At 57.2% G+C, this 13,159-nt stretch overlaps 1 protein-coding gene across 1 annotated transcript in view; it reads right to left on the reverse strand.

Moving 5' to 3' along the window:
* Positions 1-9,354, reverse strand: part of pcyt1bb (phosphate cytidylyltransferase 1B, choline b) — a 22,201-nt gene extending 12,847 nt beyond the window's left edge. Inside the window, exons 1-2 of the mRNA XM_056446891.1 lie at positions 9,320-9,354; positions 9,040-9,229 (exon numbers count right to left, since the gene is read on the reverse strand). Of these exons, the coding sequence (XP_056302866.1) occupies positions 9,040-9,229; positions 9,320-9,354 (225 nt within the window). The remainder of the gene's footprint in view (positions 1-9,039; positions 9,230-9,319) is intronic.
* Positions 9,355-13,159: the final 3,805 nt, after the last annotated feature.

Consider the following 13,159-nt stretch of genomic DNA (forward strand, 5'->3'; position numbering starts at 1 on the left):
CAGGGCCCTGGGGAATCCCACTGGGGTCACAGACCCTTCAGCTGGAGGACAAGGGGCCCTCAAGAGCCCAAACTGCCACCCAGGGACAGTAGCTGGCCCCTGGGGCAGCCTGTTGGGGTCACAGACCCTTCAGCTGAAGGACAAGTGGCCCTCAAGAGCCCAAACTGCCACCCAGGGACAGTAGCTGGCCCCTGGGGCAGCCTGTTGGGGTCACAGACCCGTCAGCTGAAGGACAAGGGGCCCTCAAGAGCCCAAACTGCCACCCAGGGACAGTAGCTGGCCCCTGGGGCAGCCTGCTGGGATCACAGACCCTTCAGCTGGAGGACAAGGGGCCCTCAAGAGCCCAAACTGCCACCAAGGTAAAGTGGCTGGCCGCTGGGGAAGCCTGCTGGGGTCACAGACCCTTCAGCTGGAGGACAAGGGGCCCTCAAGAGCCCAAACTGCCACCCAGGGAGAGTGGCAGGCCCCTGGGGTAGCCCACTGGGGTCACAGACCCTTCAGCTGGAGGACAAGGGGCCCTCAAGAGCCCAAACTGCCACCCAGGGAGAGTGGCAGGCCCCTGGGGTAGCCCACCGTGGTCACAGACCCTTCAGCTGGAGGACAAGGGGCCCTCAAGACCCAAACTGCCACCCAGGGACAGTAGCTGGCCCCTGGGGCAGCCTGCTGGGGTCACAGACCCTTCAGCTGGAGGACAAGGGGCCCTCAAGAGTCCAAACTGCCACCCAGGGACAGTAGCTGGCCCCTGGGGCAGCCTGCTGGGGTCACAGACCCTTCAGCTGGAGGACAAGGGGCCCTCAAGAGCCCAAACTGCCACCCAGGGACAGTAGCTGGCCCCTGGGGCAGCCTGCTGGGGTCACAGACCCTTCAGCTGGAGGACAAGGGGCCCTCAAAAGCCCAAACTGCCACCCAAGGACAGTAGCTGGCCCCTGGGGCAGCCTGCTGGGGTCACAGACCATTCAGCTGGAGGGCAAGGGGCCCTCAAGAGCCCAAGCTGCCACCAAGGGACAGTAGCTGGCCCCTGGGGCAGCCTGCTGGGGTCACAGACCCTTCAGCTGGAGGACAAGGGGTCCTCAAGAGCCCAAACTGCCACCTAGGGAGAGTGGCAGGACCCTGGGGCAGCCTGCTGGGGTCACAGACCCTTCAGCTGGAGGACAAGGGGCCCTCAAGAGCCCAAACTGCCACCCAAGGAGAGTGGCATGGAGCCTGGGGAAGCCCGTTGGGGTCACAGACCCTTCAGCTGGAGGACAAGGGGCCCTCAAGAGCCCAAACTGCCACCCAGGGACAGTAGCTGGAACCTGGGGCAGCCTGCTTGGGTCACAGACCCTTCAGCTGGAGGACAAGGGGCCCTCAAGAGCCCAAACTGCCACCCAGCGAGAGTGGCAGGCCCCTGGGGCAGCCCACTGGGGTCACAGACCCTTCAGCTGGAGGACAAGGGGCCCTCAAGAGCCCAAACTGCCACCCAGGGAGTGTGGAAGGCCCCTGTTGTAGCCCACTGGGGTCACAGACCCTTCAGCTGGAGGACAGTGGGCCCTCAAGAGCCCAAACTGCCACCCAGGGAGAGTGGCAGGCCCCTGGGGCAGCATGCTGGGGTCACAGACCCTTCAGCTGGAGGACAAGGGGCCCTCAAGAGCCCAAACTGCCACCCAGGGACAGTAGCTGGCCCCTGGGGCAGCCTGTTGGGGTCACAGACCCTTCAGCTGGAGGACAAGGGGCCCTCAAGAGCCCAAACTGCCAACCAGGGACAGTAGCTGGCCCCTGGGGCAGCCTGCTGGGGTCAAATACCCTTCAGCTGGAGGACAAGGGGCCCTCAAGAGCCCAAACTGCCACCCAGGGAAAGTAACAGGCCCCTCGGGCAGCCCTCAGGGGTCACAGAGCCTTTAGCTGCAGGACAAGGGGCCCTCAAGAGCAAAAACTGCCACCCAGGGACAGTAGCTGGCCCCTGGGTCAGCCTGCTGGGGTCACAGACCCTTCAGCTGGAGGAAAGGGGCCCTCAAGAGCCCAAACTGCCAGCTAGGGACAGTATCTAGCCCCTGGGGCAGCCTGCTATGGTCACAGACCCTTCAGCTGGAGGAGAAGGGGCCCTCAAGAGCCCAAACTGCCACCCAGGGAGAGTGGCAGGCCCCTGGGGTAGCCCACTGGGGTCACAGACCCTTCAGCTGGAGGACAAGGGGCCCTCAAGAGCCCAAACTGCCACTCAGGGACAGTAGCTGGTCCCTGGGGCAGCCTGCTGGGGTCACAGACCCTTCAGCTGGAGGACAAGGGGCCCTCAAGAGCCAAACTGCCACCCAGAGGACAGTAGCTGGTCCCTGGGGCAGCCTGCTGGGGTCACAGACCCTTCAGCTGGAGGACAAGGGGCCCTCAAGAGCCCAAACTGCCACCCAGGGACAGTAGCTGCCCCCTGGGGCAGCCTGTTGGGGTCACAGACCCTTCAGCTGAAGGACAAGTGGCCCTCAAGAGCCCAAACTGCCACCCAGGGACAGTAGCTGGCCCCTGGGGCAGCCTGCTGGGGTCACAGACCATTCAGCTGGAGGACAAGGGGCCCTCAAGATCCCAAGCTGCCACCAAGGGACAGTAGCTGGCCCCTGGGGCAGCCTGCTGGGGTCACAGACCCTTCAGCTGGAGGACATGGTGTCCTCAAGAGCCCAAACTGCCACCCAGGGAGAGTGGCTGGACCCTGGGGCATCCTGCTGGGGTCACAGACCCTTCAGCTGGAGGACAAGGGGCCCTCAAGAGCCCAAACTGCCACCCAGGGAGAGTGGCTGGAGCCTGGGGAAGCCCACTGGGGTCACAGACCTATCAGCTGGAGGACAAGGGGCCGTCAAGAGCCCAAACTATCACCCAGGGACAGTAGCTGGCCCCTGGGGCAGCCTGCTGGGGTCAAAGACCCTTCAGCTGGAGGACAAGGGGCCCTCAAGAGGTCAAACTGCCACCCAGGGAGAGTGGCAGGCCCCTGGGGAAACCCACTGGGGTCACAGACCCTTCAGCTGGAGGACAAGGGGCCCTCAAGAGCCGAAACTGCCACCCAAGGACAGTAGCTGGCCCCTGCGGCAGCCTGCTGGGGTCACAGACCCTTCAGCTGGAGGACAAGGGGCCCTCAAGAGCCGAAACTGCCACCCAAGGACAGTAGCTGGCCCCTGCGGCAGCCTGCTGGGGTCACAGACCCTTCAGCTGGAGTACAAGGGGCCCTCAAGAGCCCAAACTGCCTCCCAGGGAGAGTGGCAGGCCCCTGGGGCAGCCCACTGGGGTCACAGACCCTTCAGCTGGAGGACAAGGGGCCCTCAAGAGCCCAAACTGCCACTCAGGGAGAGTGGCAGGCCCCTGGGGTAGCCCACTGGGGTCACAGACCCTTCAGCTGGAGGACAAGGGGCCCTCAAGAGCCCAAACTGCCACCCAGGGACAGTAGCTGGCCCCTGGGGCAGCCTGCTGGGGACACAGACCCTTCAGCTGGAGGACAAGGGGCCCTCAAGAGCCCAAACTGCCACCCAGGGAGAGTGGCAGGCCCCTCGGGAAACACACTGGGGTCACAGACCCTTCATCTGGAGGACAAGGGGCCCTAAAGAGCCCAAAGTGCCATCCAAGGACAGTAGCTGGCCCGTGCGGCAGCCTGCTGGGGTCACAGACCCTTCAGCTGGAGGACAATGGGCCCTCAAGAGCCCAAAACTGCCACCCAGGGAGAGTGGCAGGCCCCTGGGGCAGCCCACTGGGATCACAGACCCTTCAGCTGGAGGACAAGGGGCCCTCAGAGCCCAAAAGCCACCCAGGGAAAGTGGCAGGCCCTGGGGTAGCCCACTGGGGTCACAGACCCTTCAGCTGGAGGACAAGGGGCCCTCAAGAGCCCAAATTGTCCCCCAGGGACAGTAGCTGGCCCCTGGGGCAGCCTGCTGGGGTCACGACCCTTCAGCTGGAGGACAAGGGGCCCTCAAGAGCCCAAAACTGCCACCCAGGGAGAGTGGTAGGCCCCTGGAGAAACACACTGGGGTCACAGACCCTTCATCTGGAGGACAATTGGCCCTAAAGAGCCCAGAGGGCCACCCAAGGACAGTAGCTGGCCCCTGCGGCAGCCTGCTGGGGTCACAGACCCTTCAGCTGGAGGACAAGGGGCCCTCAAGAGCCCAAACTGCCACCCAGGGACAGTAGCTGGCCCCTAGGGCAGCCTGCTGGGGTCACAGACCCTTCAGCTGGAGGACAAGGGGCCCTCAAGAGCCCAAACTGCCACCCAGGGACAGTACCTGGCCCCTGCGGCAGCCTGTTGGGGTCACAGACCCTTCAGCCGGAGGACTAGGGGCCCTCAAGAGCCCAAACTGCCACCCAGGGACAGTAGCTGGCCCCTAGGGGAGCCTGCTGGGGTCACATACCCTTCAGCTGGAGGACAAGGGGCCCTCAAGAGCCCAAACTGCCACCCAGGGACAGTACCTGGCCCCTGCGGTAGCCTGTTGGGGTCACAGACCCTTCAGCAGGAGGACAAGGGGCCCTCAAGAGCCCAAACTGCCACCCAAGGACAGTAGCTGGCCCCTGGGGCAGCCTGCTGGGGTCACAGACCCTTCAGCTGGAGGACAAGGGGCCCTCAAGAGCCCAAACTGCCACCCAGGGAGAGTGGCAGGCCCTGGGGCAGCCATCTGGGGTCACAGACCCTTCAGCTGGAGGACAAGGGGCCCTCAAGAGCCCAAACTGCCACCCAGGGACAGTAGCTGGCCCCTGGGGCAGCCTGCTGGGGTCACAGACCCTTCAGCTGGAGGACAAGGGGCCCTCAAGAGCCCAAACTGCCACCCAGGGACAGTAGCTGGCCCCTGGGGCAGCCTGCTGGGGTCACAGACCCTTCAGCTGGAGGACAAGGGGCCCTCAAGAGCCCAAACTGCCACCCAGGGAGAGTAGCTGGCCCCTGGGGCAGCCTGCTGGGGTCACAGACCCTTCAGCTGGAGGACAGGGGCCCTCAAGAGCCCAAACTGCCACCAGGGAGAGTGGCTGGCCCTGGGGCAGCCTGCTGGGGTCACAGACCCTTCAGCTGGAGGACAAGGGGCCCTCAAGAGCCCAATACTGCCACCCAGGGAGAGTGCTAGGCCCCTGGGGTAGCCTGCTGGGGTCACAGACCCTTCAGCTGGAGGACAAGGGGCCCTCAAGAGCCCAAACTGCCACCCAGGGAGAGTGGCAGGCCCCTGGGTAGCCACCTGGGGTCACAGACCCTTCAGCTGGAGGACAAGGGGCCCTCAAGAGCCAAACTGCCACCCAGGACAGTAGCTGGCCCCTGGGGCAGCCTGCTGGGGTCACAGACCCTTCAGCTGGAGGACAAGGGGCCCTCAAGAGCCCAAACTGCCACCCAGGGACAGTAGCTGGCCCCTGGGGCAGCCTGCTTGGGGTCACAGACCCTTCAGCTGGAGGACAAGGGGCCCTCAAGAGCCCAAACTGCCACCCAGGGACAGTAGCCTGGCCCCTGTGGGCAGCCTGCTGGGGTCACAGACCCTTCAGCTGGAGGACAAGGGGCCCTCAAGAGCCCAAACTGCCACCCAAGGACAGTAGCTGGCCCCTGGGGCAGCCTGCTGGGGTCACAGACCCTTCAGCTGGAGGACAAGGGGCCCTCAAGAGCCCAAACTGCCACCCAGGGAGAGTGGCAGGAGCCCTGGGGAAGCCCATGGGGTCACAGACCCTTCAGCTGGAGGACAAGGGGCCCTCAAGAGCCAGAAACTAGTCCACCCAAGGACAGTAGCTGGCCCCTGCGGCAGCCTGCTGGGGTCACAGACCCTTCAGCTGGAGACAAGGGGCCCTCAAGAGCCAAACTGCCACCCAGGGAGAGTGGCAGGCCCTTGGGGCAGCCCACTGGGGTCACAGACCCTTCAGCTGCGAGACAAGGGGCCCTCAAGAGCCCAAACTGCCACCCAGGGAGAGTGGCAGGCCCCGGGGGCAGCCTGCTGGGGTCACAGACCCTTCAGCTGGAGGACAAGGGGCCCTCAAGAGCCCAAACTGCCACCCAGGGAGCAGTAGCTGGCCCTGGGCAGCCTGGCATGGGGTCACAGAACCCTTCAGCTGGAGGACAAGGGGGCCCTCAAGAGCCCAAATGCCCACCCAGGGAGAGTGGCAGGCCCCTGTGGCAGCCCACTGGGGTCACAGATCCTTCAGCTGGAGGGCAAGGGGCCCTCAAGAGCCCAAACTGCCACCCAGGGACAGTAGCTGGCCTTTGGGGCAGCCCGCTGGGGTCACAGACCCTTCAGCTGGAGGACAAATGGCCCTCAAGAGCCCAAACGGCAACCCAGTGAGAGTGGCTGGCCCCTGGGGCAACCTGCTGGGGTCACAGACCCTGCAGCTCGAGGGCAAGGGGCCCTCAAGAGCCCAAACTGCCACCCAGGGACAGTAGCTGGCCCCTGGGGTAGCCCGCTGGGGTCACAGTCCCAGCAACTGGAGGACATGGGGCCCTCAAGAACCCAAACTGCCACCCAGGGAGAGTGGCTGGACCCTGGGGCAACCGGCTGGGGTCAGAGACCCTGCAGCTGGAGGGCAAGGGGCCCTCAAGAACCCAAACTGCAAAACAGGGAGAGTGGCGGGACCCTGGGGCAGCCCGCTGGGGTCACAGACCCTGCAGCTGAAGGACAAGGGGCCCTCAAGAGCCCAAACTGCAACCCAGGCAGAGTGGCAGGCCCCTGGGGCAGCCCACTGGGGTCAGAAACCCTGCAGCTGGAGGACAAGGGGCCTTCAAGAGCTCAAACTGCCACCAAGGGAGAGTGGCTGGACCCTGGGGCAGCCCACTGGGGTCACAGACCCTTCAGCTGGAGGACTAGGGGCCCTCAAAAGCCTAAACTGCCACCCAGGCAGAGTGGCTGGCACCTGGGGTAGTCCGCTGGAGTCACAGACCCTGCAGCTGGATGGCAAGGGGCCCTCTAAGAGCCCAAACTGCAACCCATGGAGAGTGACGTGACCCTGGGGCAGCCGCTGGGGTCACAGACCCTGCAGCTGGCGGACAAGGGGCCCTCAAGAGCCCAACTGCAACCCAGGGAGAGTGGCTGGCCCCTGGGGCAACCTGCTTGGGTCACAGACCCTGCAGCTGGAGGGCATGGGGCCCTCAAGAGCCCTAACTGCCACCCAGGGACAGTAGCTGGTCCCTTGGGCAGCCCGCTGGGGTCACAGACCCTGCAGCTGGAGGACAAGGGGCCCTCAAGAGCCCAACCTGCCACCCAGTGAGATTGACTGGCCCCTGGGGCAACCTGCTGGGGTCAAAGACCCTGCAGCTGGAGGGCAAGGGGCCCTCAAGAGCCCAAACTGCCGCCCAGGGACAGTAGCTGGCCCCTGGGGTAGCCCGTTGGGGTCACAGTCCCAGCAGCTGGAGGGCAAGGGGCCCTCAAGAGCCCTAACTGCCACCCAGGGACAGTAGCTGGCCCCTGAGGAAACCGGCTGGGGTCAGAGACCCTGCACCTGGAGGGCAAGGGGCCCTCAAGAACCCAAACTGCAAAACAAGGAGAGTGGCGGGACCCTGGGGCAGCCCGCTGGGGTCACAGACCCTGCAGCTGAAGGACAAGGGGCTCTCAAGAGCCCAAACTGCAACCCAGGGAGAGTGGCAGGCCCCTGGGGCAGCCCACTGGGGTCACAGACCCTTCAGCTGGAGGACAAGGGGCCCTCAAGGAGCCCAATCTGCTTCCAATGGAAGTAGCTGGACCCTGGGGCAACCTGCTGGGGTCACAGACCCTTCAGCTGAAGGACAAGGGGCCCTCAAAAGTCCCCTTAATACTACCCAGGGACAGTAGCTGGCCCCTGGGGTATTCCGCTGGGGTCACAGACTACGCAGCTGGAGGACAAGGGGCCCTCAAGAGCTCTAACTACCACGCAGGCACAGTAGCTGGCCCCTGGGGCAACCTGCTGGGGTCAGAGACCTTGCAGCTGGAGGGCAAGGATGCCCTCAAGACCCCTGACTGCCACGCAGGGACAGTAGCTGGCCCCTGGGGCAGCCCGCTGGGATCAGAGACCCTGCAACTGGAGGACAAGGGGCCTTTAAGAGCCCAAACTGCCACCATGGGAGAGTGGCTGGTCCCTGGGGCCACCTGCTGGGTTCAGAGACCCTGCAGCTGGAGGGACAAGGGGCCCTCAAGAGCCGAAACTGCCACCCAGGGACAGTAGCTGGCCCCTGGGGCAGCCCGCTGAGGTCACAGACCCTGCAGCTGGCGGACAAGGGGCCCTCAAGAACAGAAACTGCCACCCAAGAAGAGTGGCTGGACCCTGGGGCAGCCCCCTGGGGTCAAAGACCCTTCAGCTGGAGGGCAAGGGGCCCTCAAGAGCCCAAACTGCCACCCAGGGAGAGTGGCTGGACCCTGGGGCAGCCCACTGGGGTCACAGACCCTGCAGCTGAAGGGCAAGGGGCCCTCAAGAGCCCAAACTGCAACCCAGGGAGAGTGGAAGGCCCCTGGGGCAGCCTCCTGGGGTCACATACCCTTCAGCTGGAGGGCAAGGGGCCCTCAAGAGTCCAAACTGCAACCCAGGGAGAGTGGCTGGACCCTGGGGCAGCCCACTGGGGTCACAGACCCTGCAGCTGGAGGACAAGAGGCCCTCAAGAGCCAAAACTGCCACCCAGGGAGAGTGGCTGGCCCCAGGGGCAACCTGCTGGGGTCACAGACCCTGCAGCTGAAGGACATGGGGCATCAAGAGCCCAAACTGCCACCCAGGGAGAGTGGCTGGACCCTAGGGCAACCTGCTGGGGTCACAGACCCTTCAGCTGTAGGACAAGGGGCCCTAAAGAGCCCAAACTGCCACCCATGGAGTGTGGCTGGACCCTGTGGCCACCTGCTGGGGTCAGAGACCCTGCAGCTGGAGGGCAAGGGGCCCTCAAGATCCCAAACTGCCACCCATGGACAGTAGCTGGCTATTGGGGCAGCCCGCTGGGGTCACATCTCTGAGTCGTTGGAGGATTTTCTGGACATGAGACTGGTGTTCTGCTAGATTACGGGAATAGATTAGAATGTCGTCAATGTAAACTACGGCGAATCGATGGAGGAAGTCTCTGAAGATCTCATTCGTAAAACTTTGTAATATGGAGGGACTGTTAGCTAGGCCATAGGGCATCACCTGGTACTCATAGTGACCGGAAGGAGTGATGAAAGCCGTTTTCCTCTCGTCCCCTTCCTGGCTATGCATGAGATTGAACACACTTTGGAGGTCAAACTTGGTGAATATACGGGCCTCCCGGAGCTCTTCTAGAGCAGCCTGGACCAGAGGCAAGGGGTAAGCGAACTTGACTGTGGCCGCTTTCAGAACTCTGTAGTCAATGCAGGGTCTCAATTCTCAGTCCTTCTTGGCCACAAATAAAAAGCTGGATGTGGTTAGAGAGGTCGATGGTATGATGAACCCTTGATTGAGAGCCTCGTTGATGTAATCATCCATTGCCCGTGCTTAGGATGAGATAGATGATAAATCCTTCCATGCGGTAGTTTGGTGTTAGGCAGCAGGTTGATACTACAGTCCTAGGACCATCATGGGGGCAACTGTGTGGCTCGTTCCTTGCTGAAAACGTCAAGGAAGGGGGTGTAGATGGGTGGTATGGAGACGGTTGAAGAGTGAGGAGTGTTTTCAATGGTGGTGGAATGAACTGAAAGGGGCTTCCGGTGCGCAGTGTGAACAGCAGGGGGAGTAATGTGACCATTGGTGGTGCATGCTGAACGCCATCCTAAGATTTCTCTGGTGCTCCAGTTGATATGAGGTTGATGTGAGAGCCACAGCCTGCCCAGAATGACTTCAACATTTGCTTGGGGAAGAACAAGTAGGATTCATTTCTCTTGATAATGATGATGAGGGGACTTAATAATAATTTTTTTGGTTCGCCGGGAGATCTTGCCATTGCCTAATGGTGAGTCCCGAATGGTGGTTCTCTTGTACAGAGTTTCGTTACGTACAATAGGGATATGATGTTTGGCGATGCAGTGGGAAGAAATGAAGTTGCCAGCTGCTCCAGAATCCACCAGGACATTTATGGGGTTTGATACCATAACTCACTATTAATTGAACTTGTATATGGGGTATTTAGGAGTCACTGGAGTCAGTGTGACTTAACTCACCATTAGATGAGGCAGGCGAACTGGGCAGGTCGAGATGAGGTGGTTGGATTCTCCACAGTAAAGGTAAAGCTGGTTACAGATGCATCATAGTCATTTGGCGGATTCTAGACAATAAGCATCTGTGATCATGGGCTCCTCCAGGTCTGGTGGTGGTGATGGAGCTCTAGTGGGTGAAACAGGGTAAACAGAGGAAGAGGATGGACAGGCAGAGAGGTGCTGTGACACACTGATGGCTTTCTTAATTAAAGTTTCTAGGTTGGGGTTGTCGTGATAAATTACCATCTGTTTACAAATTTGAGGCATTAAACCCTAAGCAGGAAAGAGGGCCACTTGATTCCAGGTGCTGCTAGTGGCGAGTGCTCGGAACTGCAATGTGAACTCCTGAATGGTGGAGTTACCTTGCTTCAGGTTTATCAGTTTATCAGCGAACACCTCTTTAAAGTGACTCAGGAAAGACTGGTAGGTAGCCATCACGAGACTGCTTGCATTGCAGAGCGCATCCGCCCACTGTATAGATTGTCCTGTAAGAAGGGAGATTATGAAAACAACCTTGAAAATCTCATTGGGAAACTGGTAAGCATTAGCCTTTATGTAGAGTGCTCATTGCAGCAAAAAGCCATTGCAGTTGTTAGAATTGACTGTGCTGCTCATGGGGTAAGCCAAGGGCGTACTGGTTATTAACACCGGGGTGGTAGCGGCTTTCATGGGAGCTGAAGGCAGCGTCTGACGCATGGAATGCTCCATTCCAGCGAATGGGTACGATGAGCTTCCGGTTAGCGCTGGGTTATCCTCCATAGCTGCATGTGTTTGTCTTCGGGCCTGGAATCTGTCATGGTCACACAATGAAGACAAAGATGGTTATCTCTTTTTGTCAATTTATTCAAAACACAGTGGATAGTTCAGCTGGAGAAGTAGGTAAGTGATATTCTTGGATGGAGAGCAGACTTGTTAGCTGTTCACAATGTCATCAAGGATCTTCATTCAACTATCAGAGTATAAAGTCACTTCCCTTAATCACAGCATATGCATCCACAGTCTAGGAGAAACCTCCACAGGAGAAGGGAAACATCCACGGAAGAAGGCTAGCAAGGGAGAAGGTGAGGTGAACCATCTGAGTTCGATTCCAGATGATGAACGACTGGAAACGGTGAGTCTTTATAGGGGATTGGTGATCACTGGTGCAGGTGTGTTTCATTAGTATTCTGGTGATTGTGCGCAGCTGTGGTGAGAGGTGGCTGGAGAGGGAGAGTGATGATTGGGGCTGCAGAAACAAGATGGTGAGGGATCATTCTCCCTCACCATCTCGTTTTGAAGCAGCAGGAACGAGCCGGGGATGTGACACCAATTTAGTTTATTCAATTCACCTATATCGCATGGAGGTAACCCACGCGAACACGGGGAGAACATGCAAACTCCATTCAAAAATGCCAACTGATCCAGCCGAGGCTCAAACCAGCAACCTTCTTGCTGTGAGGTGATCATGCTACCCACTGTGCAACCATGACGCCCTGAAACTATATATTGCTTGAGATATAATATATTTATAAAATAAATTCATAAGGTAACAGAAAGTACTGTTCAAATTCAAAAAGTGCTGGCAGCTCATTACCCAGATTTTGTAATGTAATTTAAATGACCAACCCAAACAAAATATCCTTTCTAACTAAACTAAACTAAACTAAACATGTCATAAACACCTCAAAAAGGTCTCATAATGCAATTCAAAAACATAAATAATATTTGTTTTGTTTGTATACTTTATTGTCCCTCAAGGGGAAATTTTCTGTGGACTCACACAGCACATCAGCAGGTTCTGACATAATAACAATTAAAAATAAGTTAACATGCAAAAAAATTATATGCACTATTGATCAGTGTTCAACAGTCTGATTGACACTGGAATAAAAGAGTTCTTCAGTCTGTTCCGCTTCCAGCGGAAAGTTCTGTATCTTCTACCAGAAGGTAAAAGATTGTAAAATGGAAAGAGTACATAAGATGGGTTACTTTTCTAATGGGTTACTAATATTCTTTTCGCTTCATTCAGAGTGCATTGCTCGTAGAGTGTTTGTATACTAGTAAAAGTTTCAGATCCTATTAGTCTTGTAGCAATTCTGATAATATTGAAAATGTTTGATTTCAGATTTACAGAAAGATTGCCATACCATGTAGATAGACCATACCTGATAACACTTTCAAATACAGCTTGATAAAATAAATACATCATTTTCTTATCAACACCATAAAACCATAACCTTCGTAGAAAATACAGTCTTTAGTGAAGCTTTTCACAGATTCAGTTTACGTGAGTGTCCCATGTTAGAGACCTGTCTATGTCAATTCCCAAATACTTGTATGACTGTACCTGAGTGATTTCTTGATTATGTACAAACACTGGTAAATGCTCAAGAACACACTCAAAGATCAAAGATTATTTCCTTTGTTTTTTTTTTTGTATTTACTTTTAAAAAGTTTTCATCGCACCACTTAACAAATGAATCAATTTCAGAAAAATAAACAGAAACAGGATCTTGTTTGTTTAGCAAACGTAAAATTACTGTATCGTCTGAGTATTTAAAAATAAGATTGTGTAAGTGCCTACTTGAACACTCATTAGTATATAAAGTAAATGGAAGGGATGAGCTCACACAACCCTGAGGGACACCAGAACTACTGTATTTGACTTGGGACAAACTATTATTTACTTTGACTGCCTGAGTTCGATTTGTTAAAAAGGAGTGATGTCATTCAATAATTGCAGAGTTTACTCCTAACTTTTTTAGTTTTCTAATTAAAACATGTGGTTGAACAGTGTTAAACACAGAGCTAAAATCAAAGAAAAGTACACGTGCATATGCATCAGGACCTTCTAAATGATTTAAAACAAAGTGCATCAGACTATTGATGGCACCACATGTACCTACTCCTTTGCTATGTGCAAACTGAAGTGGGTCAAGTTTTGTACTAATAACCTCTCTTAACACTGACACCATATACTTTTCAAAGCATTTAATTACAACTGAAGTGAGGGCAATTGGTTTAAAATCATTGTTATCGACAGGATGGGCAATTTTAGGCATGGGAATTATAAGAGATCTTTTCCAGATTGCTGGAACTACCTTCAAATTAATAGATTT

The sequence above is a fragment of the Danio aesculapii genome, chromosome 21, assembly GCF_903798145.1.
Source record: "Danio aesculapii chromosome 21, fDanAes4.1, whole genome shotgun sequence".
NCBI lineage: Eukaryota > Metazoa > Chordata > Actinopteri > Cypriniformes > Danionidae > Danio > Danio aesculapii.